Raw genomic sequence first — 21,897 nt, forward strand, 5'->3', positions numbered from 1 at the left:
TCCTGTTTGGGACATAGGCTCACAAGATGGGGACAGAGGGAGGAAATGTATGTGTGTGTGTGTGTGTCTTTGTGTGTGTGCGTGTGTGATTTATACAGCAATCTGGGGCAGACGAGAAATGTGGACATTCCCCCCCCTCTCTCCTGCATCACCCCCCTTTTCCCCCTCCATCTTTTCGCCTGTTTTTCAGAGTTGAAATGCAGTTTCTCGCATAAACACACACATACACACACCCAGTTTTACAGCCTGGATTCAATCTGTCCAATTAAACATAAACTGACAGAGTAAACCACACGAGGTCTCATATGGAAATGAGAGAGGATGATATATTTTTTCTGCTTGTACACAGTCTGTGACTGCGCACATGGAAACATGTGTCTGAGGATAGGATAATAACTCATATTGCACAGCAAACATATATAATAATAAATACATTGTGTGCAATGTGCATATATTTATATAAAAAAGGAATATGCTTAGATACACAAACACAACTTGGATTGAAGAAGTGGGTCTTTTCCGGCTGTTGTCGTACTGCTGGGCCAGAGGTTATGACCTGGGAGTGAGTAGATGGGCAGTACGATAGAGAGATTTCTCTTCTGGGATGTGCTGTCTGTAGACTTTGGAACCAGTATAGATAGTAGGCCCACTTTAGCATGCATCAATGTCAGTCATTGTGGAAAATAAATCATAACTACTACTATTTTTGTATGTTTTTGCTCTGTTTGATTCTGTCATAGTGCTTGATCTATGCCACATGAGATGGGTGTACACATTGGTAACGTTTACATGCACACCAGTAAGCTGATAATTCACAACTATCAGCTTATTGAAATAACCAGTTTACATGCAAACCAGTAAACTGACAACGCAAATAAACCGCGTTTACATGACTTTATTAATGAATCTAATTATTTTTGACGTCACTACAAGGAAATAATCTTTTTCGTATCTGACTCCAAGTATTCCGTATGTTATGTCAGTTGTGATGTTAAATAAAGCTTACATTGTGTAAGCGGGAAACTTACGGTTCATATATACTTACTCATGCAGTTACAGATGCAGCGTTTTGACTGAACCACTTTTACTGCACGAGAGATGAGAACACATTTTTACAATTTTCTGGGTCTTAAAAGAGTCTGCGTTTGAGATATATTTCCTTCTTTCTGTCATGCAAAACACTCGCTCTGCCTAGATGTGTTTAAATCTGCTCTAAGTATGCGTTTCTGTCCCCTATCACACATGCGCATTTCATTAAGCCGACAGAAAGCAGGTTAATGCGTTTACATGCCGCGCGAAATCGAGATAAGAGACAAAAAAAAACTACCTGTTTCGACCGGTTTAGCCTAAGCCGTTTATGACCTTACTCCGATAAAGAAAACTGGTTACCGTGTTTACATGGCCATGTTCGTTGTCGGCTTATTAAGCATAATCGGCTTACGAACTTGCATGTAAACACACTCAATAGCAAAAATTGTATGTTTTATTTTTATGCCATATATAGCCAATAATCAATTAAACTAAATTATAGACTTGGACTACTACTAATTTAGAATACAAAAATGCTAATTTAGGTATAATAATGTACAGTATGTAAACACATTCCCTCCAAAATCTGCAATAGAAAAGTAGACTTAAATGAGGAGAAAATAAGTGTAAAAATAAATAGTAGAGGGGGAATCTCTGGGGTGCTGCTTAGAGCTCAGAGAGTTATTTTCAGAGGATTTGAATGATTGTTTTGATTGTTTGTCTTTGCTATTGCTACATGTGCTCAGCAATTTCTTGACATGCATTTTTAATGAGGACCTATTATGCTTTTTCTTTAGTGTGTATAGCTGTTTAAGCATGTAAAAGGTCTGCCGAGTTACAAAGCACAAAGTCAACTCCAAAGGAAGTTATTCTCTATATCAGTAAGGACTGTTTCTGAACTCCCTTAAACTCCTGGAACATGTCACAATATTCCTCTTTTAAATAATTCCCACTCAGGGCATATTCAAAAAAGGGACAAGGCCTGGTTGAGTTGCGTTAGTAGTATTGAAACTCGTGGTTATTGTAAGGGGGGTGACATTTCTTAAACAAGCTTAAAGAAATGTATCAAATTTAACAGAGCACATTAAGTTTTTCGGAAGGGGAGGCTTCCAGAGACAGGAACTAAATAGAGCATTACTGACAGATCGAGAGAGGTGCTGCGATAATGTAAAATATGTGAAAAATTATGTTGTTGTTTTTTTTCATGACAACCTATTCTAGTAGATGCAAAAACAAAATCAAGACTTTGCAAAGGGGGAATAATAGGTCCTCCTTAAAGGTAATGACTCCTTAAATAATATCATAGTTTTAAAAGGGTTAAATCCTTGCCATAATCTATTGCGATATTGCAGTATTTTGCACCTATAAAAAACTTTCCGCAGCCCATGCTGTTGTCTAACTTGACTGTCAGCCAACCAACACTTGTGAATTGTTACTCCTCTTTGTATTTATTCTCCCCCTCTGTATTCCTTCACCTTTTTATTTGCTCTCTCTTTGTGTCTCTCAGCATTGTTCTTTTTTTGCTGTTATTTCTCTCTATCATCTTATTTCTCATATCTCTCTGGGTCTGACCCCCAGCGCGTACAATGTTATAAATGAGAGTCTAACTTTACTTTTGCTTATGTGAGCAGAACAAGGCTCAGTAAAGTCGTTCAGCACCAAATGTCTGTCGTCTCGCCATGTGAACACTTTTTATAAATGCCAGCTTTTAATAATGCTCATGTGCGTTAGTCTGGGGATTCAGGGACGAGGCTCACGAGCTGTCCTTCGAGAACAAGGCAGTGTTGCTGTATTCATTTATGATGCGTGGATGCTATTAATCTGTTTTGACACAATGACAGGGTAAAACAATAAAACAAGTCGCAATACAAAAAAAAATTATCCAGGCAGGAAATTGGTTATGCAATGAAAACAAAACGAAACAAAGCCTTTCACATGTACAGCTGTTGAAGCTTTCTGTCCAAGATATGGCATGCAAGGTCATGTGACTTACTTGGTAAAACATCATACAATCTTATGGGATTATCTAGTTAAAATTTAAAAAGGAATAGACTAATATTTTTGCTTGATTTTTGTGTTTGGAACAGACAGCAACTTCATCCTGGCCAATGCCCAAGTGTCCAAAGGCTTCCCGATCGTGTACTGCTCGGATGGATTCTGTGAGCTCACTGGATTTGCCCGAACCGAGGTCATGCAGCAGAGCTGCGCATGCAAGTTTCTGTATGGGCCGGAGACCAACGAGCACATCATTCTTCACGTGGATTCGGCGCTTGAGGAACGGAGTGAGCTCAAGGAGGAGATAATGTTCTACAAAAAGAATGGTGAGAAGAAAAGAACATTAGATGATGCATTTTGCTGTTGGTGATGTTGCTGCAAAGCTTGGGGTTGCCTACATGTAAAAACAACCCAATGTAGTGCATTTTGACACATTTGGTTGCTACACATTTAGTTTTTTAGACCTGGTTGAGGTTTTATTTGAAGTATTTCTTAATCACTGTAAAACTTATTAGTAGCAGTTCCACTGTGGAACTAGACCAGTAATAATACAGGGAAGGTTTATTGTGATTCATCACTAGTAATAACACATGGAGGTATTACAACACACCTTTACAGAGTGAAATCTCTAGCCATTGTTAGAAGCAGATGGTTTTATTAGAGTTGGTTGGCCAAAAGCACCAGAGAGACTCTAAAGTCGGATTACAAACTAAAGTCCAGCAGGTGTGCAAGTTTATTTGTGGGATTTACAATAGCATTGGGAAGAATTCTAACACTCAATGCTGTCAACTTAACAAATGAAAATGTTATGATTCATTTTATATATACCTTAATATGGTATATCTCGCTCCCTTCCACACGTTATTCTTCCATTCAATTGATTCTACTGGCAAATTTAGATCTTGGAGATTGGATGTATTTCTCCCTTCGCTGGATTATTTACTAAATAAGTACTGTGTTTTTGTGCAGTACCTGTACACGCCATGTTTTATGAATATGGTAATAATTTAGTACCATGGTATATATCAAAGTACCATACTAAATATGCAGATATCATGCAGTACATTTCTGTAAGTGTAATGTACAGAAGGGGTTTTTAATTGTAGGAATAAGATGTTTTATATTATGTTTATATAATATAATCATTTAAAATAAATACTATTAAATATATAAAGTTTTTATATTTATATTATGTTGTATCATATCATATATCTTATTATTATATCATATAATTTAGTTTGCTATGATCTTACATCTTCTAATGCTGCTGCCGGGTTTTAACCTCGCTGTACCTTGTTCCTTGTGCTCATTCTCCTCTCCCCCTTTGTTCTATATTGAATGGAACCTCTCCAGCGCACTTGTTCTAGAGAGCGTTATTATTTCATCCCCTTTTTCTTCTCCATAATGGTGAGGCTTTTTCGTGAGGAAATGAGAGATTTGACAAAGACTTCTCCAGCTGTGAGCAATCAGATGGAATTCCCCTAGAGGCTTCCAGTAACAGCTACTGGTGAAGAGAGAAACACACACACAGACAGACGCACACACATACACACACACACATAAGCACACATATAAATGCCCTGCCGCACACCCACACCGCTCAATACAGACAGACAAACAAGCATTCACACACACACCTACACAGGAATTGGATACCATAATGGTGCTGCTCTTTTTGGATGTGCTGGTCTTTTTTTGTTTCAGGTTTCTTTTTAACACTTTAAATAGACTGGAAGTAATGTTTTGCCAAGTAAGCTAAAAATGTGCTTCCTGTGGTAACATTTAAATTATCTAGTTTTATTCAGTTCAAAAATACTATTTAAGTCACTGTGGATTGCAACTTATTTTACTTATTTAACAACATATCCAATTAAAAAAAGGCAAGGAATTGGACCAGAATTAGATGCACGTTTAATAAAACAATGCTCAAGTAGTTAATGGTTGACATTATCCATAGCCAGAGTGGCATTAAAGACATTATTGGAAAAGAGAAGACATTTCAGACAGAGGTTGAGCAAGTTTTGATTAGGGATAATGTGCACTGATGAACCGTTCAAAATAACTCCAAGAATGTAAATACACTCGATTTTGATGTCATGTTGACATGACTAAATCTACAACTGACTTATAGTTTACACCACTGAAGGTGATTTAAGTGTCAGATCAGGTAGCAGTAGCACTTTTCACAGCGTGAATGCCCCCACAGACTTCTCTTACATCATTAAGACTGTGTATTTGTGTGTGTTTATGTATTTTGCCTCCTTCAATTCTACTGCAGGTAGTGTGTTCTGGTGTCTGCTGGATATTGTGCCTATCAAGAATGAGAAAGGAGATGTTGTCCTCTTCCTCGCCTCTTTTAAAGACGTCACCGACACCAAAGCCAAATCTATACTTGAGGAGAAGAAAGAAGGTTAGTACATGATGGATGCTGTATGTGTGTGTGCGCAACTTTTGACTATCATCATTTAGGGTTTAAAAGCATTTTTATATATACATTTAAATAGTTTTACACATGTCCCAGACCCAGACCTTGGGTCATAAAAATATTATGACTGTTTCTATTAAATATTAGTTATTATTTATTAAAAAACTAAGAAAACCTAAAGAGAGAAATAAACAAATCATTTTATTATCTATTATGGAAATATTTAGATTTTGTACAAATTTTGACTCTGAAGTGGTGTCAATTTCATCACAATCAGTGTACCAGTATAAACATTAGGTATATGATGTGTGTAGAAAAAAATGAAAGGGGTCATGAATTGAGAAATCAACTTTTCCTTGAGCTTTTGATGTATAAAAGGTCATCATAATATAAGAATATCTTGTAAGTTTCGGAGCTGAAAACCTTCCTTGTTAGTCAAATGAAAGCTTTTATTGACATCTGGCTCAGCAAACGAGGGACCTGGGAATTTGCCTCCCCGTGACGTCAGAGAGCAGCGAAACACCGCCTCACCTAATTCTGTAGCCCCGCCCACCTATTCGCACATGGCATGTAATAGGTACATAAAAAATAGGTATATTGTGTTCAGCAGAACAAAGAAACTTTGGGGTGAGTAAATGATGACAGAATTTTCATTTTTGGGTGAACTATCCCTTTAACTAATCAGTAAGTAATATCGAATTTAGGAGATAGTACCTTGTTAAGTAATCGATACTTACTTAATGAGATTAGCTTCATTAATAACCTTTAACTAGCTGACAAATTATAAAGAACATTATTGTGTGTCTGAGACGTAATCAATCATCTTTTTTACTCTGAATAAATTCATAAAATGCATCACTAGTTATTCAAGGGTTACCTAGTCACTATGCAGGAACTACTAGTGAAAAACTTTTTCACTTTAAAATAATGGTCCAGATCACTAGTAGTTCCTGCATGGTGACTAGGTAACACTTGAGTAATTAGTGAGGCATTTTATGACCACATTGACATCTCAAACACGTTAATGTTGTGATTAGTAATTAATTAGTAATTCTTTATTATTTGTCATAGTTACCTATTAGTTCTTAGTGATGCCAATCCCATTCAGTAATTATGATTACCTAATAAGGAACTATCTTAGTCCTAAATTTGTTATTACTTACTGATTAGTTAAACTTGTTTCTTTATTAGCTAATAGTAGTAGCTGAAGTGTTAATGTAGTACTACTCATTAGTCCTGCATTACTTCCTGCATAGTTACCTATTAATGATGGACCATTATTCTAAAGTGTTACCGATATTTTAATGGTTTTATTTTGGTCCATCTACATTTACACTGATATGATGACGATACTATGTTAAAATTGCTGAGCTCCACAATATGGAACACAACCTTGTTTTTCACAATGTAAATTCAAACATAAAAATGGGAAGTCCAAAACGGACTCAAATTTAACACACCAAAATAGCTGAAGACACAACTATAACAGAAATAAATCACAACGTACAGTATTTAGACCTATTGCAGAGTCAATGTCAAAGTCAAAATGCAGAATCAAGTTTTGCTGTATAATAAAACATAAGAAACCATAACAACAACAAAACAATGTATGATGGTCTAAATATTGTGGCTATTCTTACATCCAGTCAAAATAGCTCCCATATTGACTGGTACTGGGACCTGATTTGTCCTTTTAACTCCACTGCAACCAGCCACGGATTAAGAACACGTGGGGCCCTGCTATAGCAAACCCAGGGTCCCCATAGTAGCTGATCTTGGTGCCACAACTTTTTCTACCACATAAATAATTAGTATTTTTTAAAAACAAAATCTTCAAAGCACAGAGATGCAATGAGTATATACTGTCTGAATATTCCATTTTAATATTAAGAAGGCCTATATATAAACATTTCACGCTGCAACACATTAACAGCATACATGTATTAACTCAAGATATGAAGTGAAAGCAAACAGCATACAACTGCCTTAAGGAGTTTTAAAACCAGTGAGATCTCAAATGTTAGCTATTTTGGGGGGTTCGGGGGACATGGTCGTCCAAGAAAATTTGATTTCTCTGATCTACATATGTGCATTTTAAGGTGTGTGAAGGCTAAAAAATGAATAATAAATAGCTTTCAAAACCATGTTAGTGGGCAGTAGATTATCTGCCATACCTGCTCTCTCCTCATTTCATCACTCTCTCATTTCTATAACTCTCCTCATTTCCATCACTCTTTCACTCATTCTTTTTCTCTCAATATCCTTCTCTTGCCCTGTCTCTTCCCCTCCTAAAGCTGAGTTCTGACTGATAGTCTTTTCATTTTCATCTGAGTCAGTGAAGAAAGTAAACATGGGGTCAACTGATATTTAATCTATATTTTATTAAGCATTTTCTTAGAGAAGTTAATTCACTGAAGGCTACGAACACTAGGTAAATAAGTTTAACAAATTAATTCACACTATGTGTACACTAGCGCTGGACCAGAATATTCGAATATTCGTTCGATGGGTTGGTATTCGATTTTCCAATTTGGGATTTGAATTAGAGTGCGGATCGGGCCGGATTTTTCTGTCCGAGCCCGGCCCGCGTCCGACAGAGTAGTAACCGAACCCGACCCGAGCCCGACAGGCATTAAGATATTTATGTCCGAGCCTGACCCGAGCCCGAATGTAGCGCACAAACTCTTCAAAGTTGTGAAATTGCTGTTTTGTTTTGCACCGGCAGTGATAGGGTTAACAAAGGGAGTTCAGAGGGGCGGAAACAAATCCTGAAGACGGGTGCGCTTGAGTGAGAGTGTGTTCATCTTCGTTCTGATTAAAAGTTCGGAAACCTCCCTTGTCTGTCATTCTTCCGACATTACGCTATTTTTTTTCTCATACAAATGACACATGTACGTTTGTTCGTGTGGAAAGCCCGCTTTTATTAAGCAACTGTAGGAAGGCATTCTGAAATGATTACAGATGAGCGCATCAGCGCGCAGATGGGGAAACAAATACACATGTTAAAGGCCTGTTCACACCGGGACGATTTTCGCGCGCGTTTATCGCCGATGTTTAACGCCTCGTGACTAAACAATGGGCGCCAATGTGAGTGTTCACACCGACGCGTAAAACGCCAGGCGTAAAAGCGTCATTTTAAAAAAAACGCCTCGGGTTCGTTTTTTTATTGTGACGCGGCGCGTTAAAAACTGGCCGACCAATGAGATCAGCGCTTTTGTTCACGTGCCTGGAGCTGCTGAAGTGACAGTAAAACACGACTTGGTGGCACTCAAGCACAAAATCGGTCTTGCCGAGCACACATTGATACGACGAAGAAGTAGTAAGTAGACAAAGAAGAAGATGGGCTGCTAATGCTGCTTGCCAGTTAGCAAAAAGTGTGTGAATGGTTTTGCCATAGACATAATATATCTGTGGTTTTGGCAAGCACGTAAATACTGTCTCTCCTCTTCTTCTGTGTGACAAGCGAGTGTCAGAAGCGTAAGTGCCGCAGCACCACCTTGTGTACCGGGAGCGCATCTACTGAATGTGCACGTTCACTCGGCGCATCGCCAGTGGAAATCGCTTGGGTGTGAACACTCAAGACGCGCCGAAAAACGTCATGAAAAACGCTGGCGATAAGCGCGTGCAATATTGGTCCCGGTGTATACAGGCCTTAACACGGGGCCAAATCAAATCGCTGAAGTTGCGCTGCCAGCCACATGTAGCCTAATAATATGCAATATGCACGTGTTGCGCGCTGGTTGCGCGTTGTCACGGCTACATAAACAAATTTCCGCGCACAGGAAGACGAATGTTAAGGTAATATTTTTAATTTATTTTAATCACAAAAACATCAAGTTAAAAAGGCCCATTGGCTACCTACATAAGCTGTTTTAAATTTCAGATGTTCAATGCCTTATTGCGCTGTGACCGAGCCCGACCCGAACCCGAACATTATTTATAAATATCTGTCCGAACCCGGCCTGGCCCGTCGGTTACCGACGGGTCCCGTCGGGCTCGGGTCGGGTATCCATCCTCTAATTTGAATATTCGTGTGCGTTTTTTTGCGGCACTTCAGATCCTTCTTCCTGCGACCCTCTGTTCAGCAGGCAGCAGTCTCACTCACTCACGCACGCACACACACACACACACACACACACACACACACACACACACACACACACACACACACACATACACTAACTACAGCTGGCTGACGTGCCCTGGCGTAAACTCACAACAGACACTCCCTCCCACTACCTTCAGCTCATATCGGTTCGTGGAATAAAGGCTATAGCTTTATGATATTAGGCCTAATTGTACAAAATCACAGGTGTTAAACTCAAGTTTGCTATTATATTTAGCGTATGAAAATATTTTTTTGTGTAGAGATGGCCCGCCATGCGCCAACGTTCTGCTTCTGCAAAGAGCGCACTGACACGTTCTATAAATAATATGTTCAACGCGATTTTCATGTAATGTTATTCATGAATATGCATGTTTCATGTGGCTATTTGAAATAATTGAAATGTTAAAGTGGGTTATTTTGTATGTCCATATATCCACTCAATGTTTTCATGTTAGGCTGCTTTTTTTCCAAGCGACTTTTATTGACAATAAACCAATAAACTGACTCATTGATCGCCTAAGTTGATCGAATTATTTTCCGTAACATAAGCTTATCGTTTAATAGTATAATGGTCAGACTGAGGACGCTATTGCGTCCATTCCGTTTTCCTTTTTTAAACCAGAAATAAAATATGGAAATGCGGTTTCTTCTTTTTTTTATTTTAACACTGATTAAAAGAATTAGCAGATACAAGGTAATTTTCCTAATACCTTATTATTATTTTATTAAAAATAATATAAGTGATTTATAACTAGTTTTTTTTTTTAAATGTGTAAATATGCTCAATTTAATTTTTAGCGTTTTTGCGTCAATAGGCCTACACAGATTGTAAAAGTGCCCATAGCAGTGCCTTTTCTTCTGGAATCAATAGAATGACTACGGACAGCATAGAAGGTCCGTGTACTTTTTTGTTCATTCGATATTCTATTTCGGAATGAAAGATGAAATTTAAAAAAGGGTGCAGCTTTGTTTTTTTTTTAAATAGAAATGGCTGTATTTTGTTTTCCAAATGTATTGTTGTCATCGTTTGACAACAACCGATCGTTTTTTAATTTGTAATCATTATTTGTAAGTTTATTGTGTTTCATTTGACTGATCCTATCTTTACCTGGAAATAATTTTACAAAAGAACGTTTGTAAATTGACATTTTTTATATGAATCTGTCAAAACGTAATTTAAAAAAATCCAAAAATAAGTTATTTTATTTTGTGTGCATGGAATTTGTGTATAGCCTACGTTTTGATTTAAATTTTGTTATTCAACATAGTATTTAAAAATACAACAACCATTCCAGTTTTTGTTTTTGTTTCCATGGTTAAAAACGAAAAATGGGCGCAAAAGTACACGGACCATTGCGTTCATTTCATTGAATGTTGTTTCTGAAATCGGATAGGCTAGTCGATAAATGGGTCATTTTAAAGCTTGTTAATGATTTCAATGTATTTAAACGAGAAACAAGCCAAAAAAAATTGGCCGGGTTTTGGGCGGTTTTTGGCGAAGTTTTGGGCTGGAAAACCCTGCTGGCATCTGGCAACCCTGTAGACTTGTCGGAAGGACTTTCACAGAAACCCGCGCGAACTCCGAACATACTGTATCATACTGAGTCACTGCTTAGTTTAATTGAAATCATCCTGGCTATCACAATGGGAAAATGTACCTTTAACGATCTATGGCTCGAAGACGGTGCGTTTAGTAGCTGGCTCAAGCCAGGCCCGGTTCAACGGGGGTGCTAAGCACCCTCAAACGCAAGTAAAAGCACCCTCAGTTGATACTGTAATAATATTGGCGAAACAGATTTGGTAGATTTGCACATTTGTTTCCTCTGGAGAACGTCAAATGCATCTATTACAGCGAGTGTTTGCAGCGGTGAGTATTGCAGCCAATGATTGCAATCACAGATATAGTTATTGATCTCTTGAACGCGATCAGAATCTCACTGCTCAAAACGGCAGCGTTTTTTGGCTAACGTTATGCAGTTAATGCAGGCTCGCGAAACCTCTCATTAACAAGATACGATGTAGGTAAGATATATATTGTTGACAACTTAATTTTTATAAAATCTTTGTGAGATCGCGATGAACTGACAAAGCAACAGCATTTTAGTGATCGTAGCGATCTTGGCTTGCTTTCGAGGCTACAGTCTGTAACATTCATTGAATAAAACTATTATTTCTAAGAGGACCGACGGCCAATCGCATGCAGCAAAATTTAGGAAGTGACATCTAAATATAAATGCCACTCTGCTCGAGACAGAAATATCCTCCTGAGACCCAAAATAGAGGTTTTAATTATATTTTAGCGAATTTCTCTGACAACATGCACAGTTTTAAGTCTGGATATTCTTATGAAAATATTATTACACGTCTTTTTACAATTACATATTGTCCCAAAACACATGAATATACAAATTATATTCAGTGTATAGATGCATTGCATAGAATGGGAATGGCATATGGCCATGTTTACACACATATTGCATAGTAAAATGGTATATCAAATTATTCTTTTATATCTTTCATAACATTGAGAATCATCTTTATACAAAGTTTGGATAAAAAAAGCTTGAAGCATAAAAATTGACTGGTGAATGAAAAAAAAAAATCCCATTGTTTTTGTCTATTCATGTCTTTTCATTTTCTCAATAAATAGTTCTGGTGTCCTCTACAGAGCAGAGGATATAGCATATAACATATTTTTATAGGCCTAAAAAAAAATCTAAATTCACAAAAACTTTTTTTCTGGTTCTCAGGAAGATGATGAGTTAAAATACTAGTAACGCATTAAAGCAATGGAAAGGCAGACTAATAGATTAATATACAATTTGAAGCAAAATATTTGTGAAATTCCATCCATCCATCCATCTTCTTCCGCTTATCCGGGGCCGGGTCGCGGGGGCAGCAGTCTAAGCAGAGATGCCCAGACTTCCCTCTCCCTAGACACTTCCTCTAGCTCTTCCGGGGGGACACCGAGGCGTTCCAAGGCCAGCCGGGAGACATAGTCCCTCCAGCGTGTCCTCGGTCTTCCCCGGGGCCTCCTCCCGGTTGGACATGCCCGAAACACCTTCCCGGGAAGGCGCTCAGGAGGCATCCGGAACAGATGCCCGAGCCACCTCAGCTGTCCCCTCTCGATGTGGAGGAGCAGCGGCTCTACTCCGAGTTCCTCCCGAGTGACTGAGCTTCTCACCCTATCTCTAAGGGAGCGCCCAGCCACCCTGCGGAGAAAGCTCATTTCGGCCGCCTGTATCCGGGATCTTGTCCTTTCGGTCATGACCCAAAGCTCATGACCATAGGTGAGAGTAGGAACGTAGATTGACCGGTAAATCAAGAGCTTCGCCTTACGGCTTAGCTCTTTCTTCACCACGACAGACCGGTACATCGACCGCATTACTGCAGAAGCTGCACCGATCCGTCTGTCAATCTCCCGTTCCATCCTCCCCTCACTCGTGAACAAGACCCCTAGATACTTAAACTCCTCCACTTGGGGCAGGAACTCTCCACCAACCTGGAGTGGGCAAGCCACCCTTTTCCGACTGAGGACCATGGCCTCGGATTTGGAGGTGCTGATCCCCATCCCAGCCGCTTCACACTCGGCTGCAAACCGTCCCAATGCATGCTGAAGGTCCTGGTTAGAAGGGGCCAACACGACAACGTCATCCGCAAAGAGCAGAGACGAAACCGTGTGGTCCCCAAACCTGACACCCTCCGGCCCTTGGCTGCGCCTAGAAATTCTGTCCATAAAAATTATGAACAGAACCGGCGACAAAGGGCATCCCTGCCGGAGTCCAACATGCACCGGGAACAAGTCTGACTTACTGCCGGCAATGCGGACCAAACTCCTGCTTCGGTCATACAGGGACCGGACAGCCCTCAGTAAAGGACCCCGGACCCCATATTCCCCCAGCACCCTCCACAGGACGCCGCGAGGGACACAGTCGAATGCCTTCTCCAAATCCACAAAACAAATGTGGACTGGTTGGGCAAACTCCCATGAACCCTCCAGCACCCTGTAGAGGGTATAGAGCTGGTCCAGTGTTCCGCGACCAGGACGAAAACCACACTGTTCCTCCTGAATCCGAGGTTCCACTATCGGCCGGATTCTCCTCTCCAGTACCCTGGCATAGACTTTCCCGGGGAGGCTGAGAAGTGTGATCCCCCTATAGTTGGAACACACCCTCCGGTCCCCCTTCTTAAAAAGAGGGACCACCACCCCGGTCTGCCATCCCAGAGGCACTGTCCCCGACCGCCACGCGATGCTGCAGAGGCGTGTCAGCCAAGACAGCCCCACAACATCCAGAGACTTGAGGTACTCAGGGCGGATCTCATCCACCCCCGGTGCCTTGCCACCGAGGAGTTTCTTGACCACCTCGGTGACTTCAGCCCGGGTGATGGACGAGTCCTCCTCTGAGCCCCCAGCCTCTGCTTCCTCAATGGAAGACGTGACGGCGGGATTGAGGAGATCCTCGAAGTATTCCTTCCACCGTCCGACAACATCCCCAGTCGAGGTCAACAGCCGCCCATCGCCACTGTAAACAGCGTTGGTAGGGCACTGCTTCCCCCTCCTGAGGCGCCGGACGGTTTGCCAGAATCTCTTCGAGGCCAGCCGATAGTCTTTTTCCATGGCCTCACCGAACTCCTCCCAGGCCCGAGTTTTTGCCTCCACGACCACCCGGGCTGCAGTCCGTTTAGCCTGTCGGTACCTGTCAGCTGCCTCAGGAGTCCCACAAGCCAGCCAGGCCCGATAGGACTCCTTCTTCAGCTTGACGGCATCCCTTACTTCCGGTGTCCACCACCGGGTTCGGGGATTGCCGCCTCGACAGGCACCGGAAACCTTGCGTGTGAAATTCCAATTATTGGTAAAAGTGAATAGTAAATAAATAATCATACATTTCGCACTGTACACTGCTGTGGTGGAGCACATTTACTGGAGCACCCTCAGTAATTTCAGAAGCACCCTCAGGGATTTGATTCTGGAACCGGGCCTGGCTCAAGCCCGTCGCTAACAATCGGTATCAAGCCTATTGCACTCTGTGTATGAAGACGTTGGAGCTGTCTAGTTTAGGCATAAAAGCCTTGAAGTCGCATGCAAAGTCGGAAAAGCATATCGTTGCTGTAAAAGGCCTGCAGCGGGTGCAGGCGATCCGTCAATGTTACAATTGTTAAGTGTTCCTGTGTTCTTGATACTCAAGAAAAAGAAGGCGAAGGCTTCAGTTTCTTAATCTTAAGTAAGAAATAATAGAATTACTCTTTAAATAATAAAACTTGTTACTTTCAATGAAAGTCAATAATAAAGACTTTTGAAAGGAATTTTAATGACTGAAGTTATTTATCGTAATTCGTGTAGGTCATAAATTTAAATCATAATGGTCATAAAAAGGTCTTAAAAAGTCTTAAATTTGACTGATTAAACCCTGCAGAAACCCTGAATAGGATGAACAGTTGAATAGGAACCCAACCTCGTTATACTTAATAAATATATTTGCTTCTTAGTGTTTCCTGCAACAGAGTATTCTCTGAACGCACAACTGCATGAGCTTATATGGAATAAGCTCATGCCTGAGCTTGCATTTTGGGTTAAGCTGCGTTGGTTTGACATTGTGGAAAATAGAATAATAGAATCAAAATGTATTAGCCTTTTTACCCGTTAGGGATGTGACGGTGAGAAAATTTTCCCTCACCGTCACATTGCAGTGCTTGTGCACTGAGCGGCTGTGAACGAATGCAGCCGTGCGCAGTTTACTTTCGGTTTGGGGGGGCGGGTTGCTTGAATTGTGGGTTCATTAGCCTATTATTCTTAATGAAAAACACAACAATAAAACAGTACAATGACAAACTCCCTTAAATAGGCGCTTTTACATTTCGCTTTTTGAAACCAAATCTTCGGCGATCATCATGTCATTCAGCTCCTCACTCTCATGATGAATTAAATCTGATTCCTGCTGCTGCGGCGACTCTCGTTTGGCTCACGCACAACGTTCAGTTTTTAATTGTAGTTAATCTGTTCCCATTCAGTCGGTCACTCTCGACGCCACGTCGGAGTACCGACGAATAGGAATCTCGCTCGCGAGAGCCAATCTACTTCGAGTGTAACTAAACGAGCCAATGCACATTGGCATGCAATGATTGCACCAGGTGCTCATGCCACGCCGCGCGGGTATAAATGAGACACAGGTGATTGCATCAAATCAACCTTTTGCTTCGGAGCCGGGTGGTAGATGGTAACGCCAGATATCACTCACTACTTCGCAGTCCTGACTGAAGACGGAAGCCGCCTTTCGGAAGCGATCTCTTCAGTCGGTGTTGGTGTGACGGCACAGCAGCGGTCGCGTGGTTTTCGGATCATCTCTCTGTGTTGTTTGTTTAGAGCAATCACAAAGGCTGTTCTCACAGCTGGTTAGGTGCGCTAGGTGGAGAGCGCTGAAAAGCCGTTCTTACGGCTGGTAAGAGAGCGCCTTCGTGTGAGAGAGCGCGCACGTCAGGCTGCACCCACCCCCTGACTGTGTCGCCGCGACCCCGCCCCCTGCGTGCTTCAGCACCAAGGAGAGCGTCCTTCTGAAAGAGCAAACACAGATAGAGCTTGCGTCTTTTTCAAGATGACATTCTATCTGTGTGTTTCTGGATGCGGTGGTTACCTGTCACCAAGGGATGGTCACCAGCGCTGTATCTCGTGTTTGGGCGTTCAGCACGCTGAGGCAGCGTTGGTGGATGACTCATGTTCTCACTGCGGGAACATGACCATCTCGGAGTTGCGGTCTAGACTCCATCTCGCAAGGGGTGGAGTCCCCGTGCCTCTGCCTCGATCTAACCCTCCACAGAGGGTTACTTCAGGCAGTAGCACGGGTGATTTGAGGGTTACGGTGAGCGCGCTTCCCCCAGGGAACCAACCCCCGGGGAACCCTCATCCCTCACGCACTCCGCAGCCAGCAGAGCTGCCGTCGGAACGTGGTGGGCCGTCCTCGAGATGTGCACCATCCGTATCCTTCGGGGCTCCCCCTGATGATCAGATGTCCATCGCTGCATCGGAGGGAGGGTCAGACTTCTCTGGAGATGACGTGTCGGCGCAGGGGGCTCCTTCGGGAAGATCCGCTGTGCCCGATATGGATCCGGAGATGACGGCCATGCTTTCCCGGGCCGCCGAGAAGATCGGGCTCGTGTGGAACCCTCCACCGTGTCCCGAACCTTCGAGGTTGGATGATTGGTTTCTCGGGGTGGCCCGTGCTGGTTCTCAGCGCCCCACCCCGGTTCCTTTCTTCCCGGAGGTGCACGAGGAGCTCACTAGGTCGTGGACGGCACCTTTTACTGCCCGAAACCGGCCCAGTGGATCCTCCTCCCTCACCACCCTCGATGGCGGACCTGCAAAGGGTTACACGCAGGTTCCTCCCGTGGAACGGGCCGTTGCTATGCAACTGTGCCCTAACTCCACATCCAGGGGGAACCCGTGTCTCCCCTCCCGAGCCTGTAGGTACTCATCCGATCTGATCGGAAAGGCCTACCAGGCTTGTGGAGAGGCAGGCTCCGCCTTACACGCTATGGCGTTGTTGCAGGTTCATCAGGCCCAGGCACTGAAGAACCTGCACGAGGGTGGTCACGATCCCGCAGTTCTCCAAGAACTGAGAACCGCAACGGACCTCGCGCTTCGTGCGACGAAGGTTACGGCGCGGGCCGTGGGTCGTGCGATGTCCACTATGGTGGTCCAGGAACGCCATCTCTGGCTGTGTCTGGCAGACATGAGGGAGACCGACAAGATCAGGTTCCTTAACTCCCCCGTCTCCCAGACCGGCCTCTTCGGCGACGCGGTCCAGAACTTCGCCCAGCAGTTCTCGGCCGCACAGAAGCAGACTGAGGCCATCAGTCACATCCTGCCACGGCGGTCAGCTGCTGTCTCCACCCCGCCGCCGGCAGCACCTCAGTCTGCTCGTCGCCGAGGGCGGCCGCCTGCGTCTGCCTCCGCTCCCGCGTCGCAGCAGCAGCCTCCACCCAAGCGACGTCGTGGAGCCGGGCGCAAGCAGGCCGCCCAGCCCGTCCAGGCTCCTGCCAAGAGAGGTGGCAAAGGCAGGGGCAAGGCCAAGCGGCCCTGAGACGGGCGACCCGGAGATGGGGAGGACTGCTCTTCTGGAGACGGTGACCGCACCGCTCCATCCCCCGGAGGAGGGCCGGGAGGAGAATTTTGTGTTCCGTTTTGTTTCTGTTCCGCCGCTGGGCTCAGCCCCAGCGGTACCCAAATTTTCAATAAAAGAGCAGTTTCCTCCATCTCTGGGTCCTCAGGGGGCTCGGAGAGTTGTGGCCGGTCAAACGCCGGACCACACTCATCCTCCCCCTTCGCCAGCGGGCAGCAGTGGACGACCTCCTCACGTTCCTCCTGCCCACCTGTGGAATCAGGTAAGTGTTGCACAGCACACTCTCACCTCGCTGCGGGCCGCCTCCACGAGACAGCCGCCCCAGCCCGGTACCTGCATTCCACCTCGCTGCCCCACCGTGGGTGCGCCGGTGGTCCCTATGGTCCCGCTTGCACGGTCTCTGCGAGCCTGGCTAGAGCTCCCCAGTCCGTCTCGCTGGCTCATTCGGACCATCAGGCTCGGCTATGCGATTCAGTTCGCCCGGCGCCCCCCCAGGTTCAAGGGCGTCCGCTTCACCTCGGTGAATGCTGCAGATGCCCATGTCCTGCGTGCGGAAATCGCTGTCCTACTGGCGAAGGACGCGATAGAGCCGGTCCCTCCAGCCGATATGAAGACCGGCTTCTACAGCCCGTACTTCATTGTACCCAAGAAAACCGGTGGGTTACGGCCAATCTTGGACCTGCGAGTCCTGAATCGGAGCCTCCACAAGCTACCGTTCAAGATGCTCACGCAGAAACGCATTTTCGAATGCATCCGTCCCCAGGATTGGTTTGCAGCGATCGACCTGAAGGATGCGTACTTTCATGTCTCGATTCTTCCTCGACACAGGCCGTTTCTGCGCTTTGCGTTCGAGGGTCGAGCATATCAGTACAGAGTCCTGCCCTTCGGGCTGTCCCTGTCCCCCCGTGTCTTCACGAAAGTCACGGAGGGGGCCCTTGTGCCCATGAGAGAACAGGGCGTTCGCATCCTAAACTATCTCGACGACTGGCTCATTCTAGCACAGTCCAAGGATCAGTTGTGCGAACACAGGGACCTGGTGCTCAGACACCTCAGCCAGTTGGGTCTTCGGGTCAATTGGGAAAAGAGCAAACTCGCCCCCGTGCAGAGGATCTCTTTTCTCGGTATGGAGTTGGATTCGGTCGAACAGACAGCGCGCCTCACGGAGGAGCGTGTCCAGTCGATGCTGAGCTGCCTGAACACGTTTCAAGGCAGGATGGCGGTTCCACTGAAACAGTTTCAGAGGCTCCTGGGGCATATGGCGGCCGCTGCGGCAGTAACACCGCTCGGCCTGCTTCATATGAGACCGCTTCAGCATTGGCTACACGGCCGAGTCCCGAGATGGGCGTGGCAATGCGGCACTCACCGGGTGAGCATCACACCGGCCTGCCGCCAGTCCTTCAGTCCATGGTCAGACCCCTCGTTCCTTCGGGCCGGAGTGCCCCTGGAACAGGTGTCCAGGCACGCTGTGGTTTTCACGGATGCCTCTGCCATGGGCTGGGGAGCCACGTACAACGGGCATGCAGTGTCAGGGGTTTGGACGGGCCCGCACCTGCATTGGCATATCAATTGCCTCGAGTTGCTAGCAGTGCATCTTGCTCTGAGCCGCCTCAAAGCGTGGTTACGGGGCAAAGATGTACTGGTCCGCACGGACAACACTGCGACCGTTGCGTATATCAACCGACAAGGTGGTCTGCGCTCCCGTCGCATGTCGCAACTCGCCCGCCATCTCCTCCTCTGGAGTCAGAAGTGTCTGAGGTCGCTTCGGGCCATTCATGTTCCTGGTGTGCACAACCGTGTGGCCGACGAGCTTTCACGAGCTGCGCTCCCAGGCGAGTGGCGACTCCACCCCCAGGTGGTTCAGCTGGTTTGGAGACAGTTCGGGGTGGCACAGGTCGACCTGTTTGCCTCCCCAGAAACGTCCCACTGCCAGTGGTTCTATTCGCTGACCGAGGGTACACTCGGCACGGATGCCCTGGCGCACAGCTGGCCCCAGGGGCTGCGCAAATATGCGTTTCCCCCAGTGAGCCTACTTGCACAGACTCTGTGCAAGGTCAGGGACGAGGAGCAGGTCCTGCTGGTGGCGCCGTACTGGCCCAACCGGACCTGGTTTCCAGAACTTATGCTCCTCGCGACAGCCCCTCCTTGGCCGATTCCTCTGAGGAAGGACCTTCTGACTCAGAGACGGGGCACCCTTTGGCACCCGCGTCCAGACCTGTGGAAGCTTCATGTCTGGCCCCTGGACGGGACGCGGAGGTTCTAGGTGACTTACCCCAAGAGGTAGTTAACACCATCACTTCGGCACGAGCACCGTCTACAAGACAGGCTTACGCCTTGAAGTGGAACCTGTTCGTCGAGTGGTGTTCTTCTCGCCGAGAAGACCCCCGAAGATGTTCGATCGCGTCTGTGCTTTCCTTCCTGCAACAGGGGTTGGAGCGTAGGCTGTCGCCCTCCACCCTCAAGGTTTATGTTGCTGCAATATCCGCCTATCACGACCATGTAGAAGGTAAGACGGTTGGGAAGCACGACCTGGTCGTCAGGTTCCTTAGGGGGGCGAGACGGTTAAATCCTCCTCGCCCCCCCTCCATACCCTCTTGGGATCTTGCTCTGGTGCTCCGAGCACTTCAGAATGCCCCATTTGAGCCTTTGCAGTCAGCAGAGCTAAAGATTCTGTCAATGAAGACTTCGCTGTTGGCTGCATTGGCCTCCATCAAGAGGGTAGGGGACCTGCAGGCATTTTCGGTCGACGAATCGTGCCTAGAGTTCGGGCCGGGTGATACCCACGTGGTGTTGAGACCCCGGCCTGGCTATGTGCCCAAGGTTCCTACCACTCCCTTCAGGGACCAGGTGGTGAACCTGCAAGCGCTGCCCCCGGAGGAGGCAGACCCAGCCCTAGCTTTGCTCTGTCCGGTCCGCGCTCTGCGGGTTTACGTGGATAGAACTCAAAGCTTCAGAACCTCAGATCAGCTCTTTGTCTGTCACGGAGGCCAGCAGAAGGGAAAGGCTGTCTCCAAGCAGAGGATGGCCCACTGGATAGTGGATGCCATCACCTTGGCTTACCAAGCACAAGGTGTGCCCTGTCCGCTCAGGGTGCGAGCACACTCTACTAGAAGTGTTGCATCCTCCTGGGCGCTGGCACGTGGCGCCTCGCTGTCAGACATCTGTAGAGCTGCGGGCTGGGCGACACCCAACACGTTCGCTAGATTCTATAGCCTACGTGTAGAGCCGGTCTCCTCCTGTGTTCTCACCTCAAACGGGTAGAAGCACTGAGAGGCCCCGGCTCTTGTCGGCTTGCTGCGCTACGGCGCTTATATTCTCCAGAAGCACACTCTGTGAGTCCTCCACCGCCCTCGGTGCCGGACGTGGCGGAACGTCTGGCATCAGGCCCCTTGCCGCTGAATCCTTGAGAACCGGTATTGGGCTTGGGCCATATGAGTGACCCTGCGGGGATCCCATATTTCTTCCACGGTCGCTCCTACGGGAAGCCCGTGTCTTTCCCTTGGGAGAGCCTTCCCTGCAGTGGGACTGAGCCCCCTTCTCCTTGCGGGCTACGGCTCAGCATTGTACTCCACATAACTCCTTCGGGGTACGATGTGGGCTCCGCAGCGTTCCCTTCTCTAGGGCACGCTTTCCCAGTGTTATCCAATAATCACTGAGCGGGTCATGCGGAACAGCAGTGATGGACTTCCCGGTGTGAGCCCCGTCTCATCAGGTAAGAGAGCTCAGGTGGCTCACACAGGGCACTGAATGGGGGCAGAAGCCATGGCGCTTTGGTAGGGATTCCTATTCGTCGGTACTCCGACGTGGCGTCGAGAGTGACCGACTGAATGGGAACGTCTCGGTTACGTATGTAACCCTCGTTCCCTGAAGGAGGGAACGGAGACGCCACGTCCCGTCGCCATGTCCTCTGTACCCTGCTGGGGTGCCTGTCTACCTACCCGGCTCCTCAGCAAAAGGCTGATTTGATGCAATCACCTGTGTCTCATTTATACCCGCGCGGCGTGGCATGAGCACCTGGTGCAATCATTGCATGCCAATGTGCATTGGCTCGTTTAGTTACACTCGAAGTAGATTGGCTCTCGCGAGCGAGATTCCTATTCGTCGGTACTCCGACGTGGCGTCTCCGTTCCCTCCTTCAGGGAACGAGGGTTACATACGTAACCGAGACGTTCTCTAACTGAACAAAAATATTTGTACTACTATAATATATCAAAACTGGGACGTAACAG

At 45.9% G+C, this 21,897-nt stretch overlaps 1 protein-coding gene across 1 annotated transcript in view; it reads left to right on the plus strand.

The window, feature by feature from the left end:
• Positions 1-21,897, plus strand: part of kcnh8 (potassium voltage-gated channel, subfamily H (eag-related), member 8) — a gene marked incomplete at both ends in the record, with an annotated part of 95,082 nt that overhangs the window by 15,871 nt on the left and 57,314 nt on the right. The window contains 2 exons of the mRNA XM_079828542.1: positions 3,117-3,350; positions 5,303-5,434. Of these exons, the coding sequence (XP_079684668.1) occupies positions 3,117-3,350; positions 5,303-5,434 (366 nt within the window). The remainder of the gene's footprint in view (positions 1-3,116; positions 3,351-5,302; positions 5,435-21,897) is intronic.

Source organism: Gobio gobio (assembly GCF_949357685.1).
Source record: "Gobio gobio genome assembly, chromosome: 11".
Classification (NCBI taxonomy): domain Eukaryota; kingdom Metazoa; phylum Chordata; class Actinopteri; order Cypriniformes; family Gobionidae; genus Gobio; species Gobio gobio.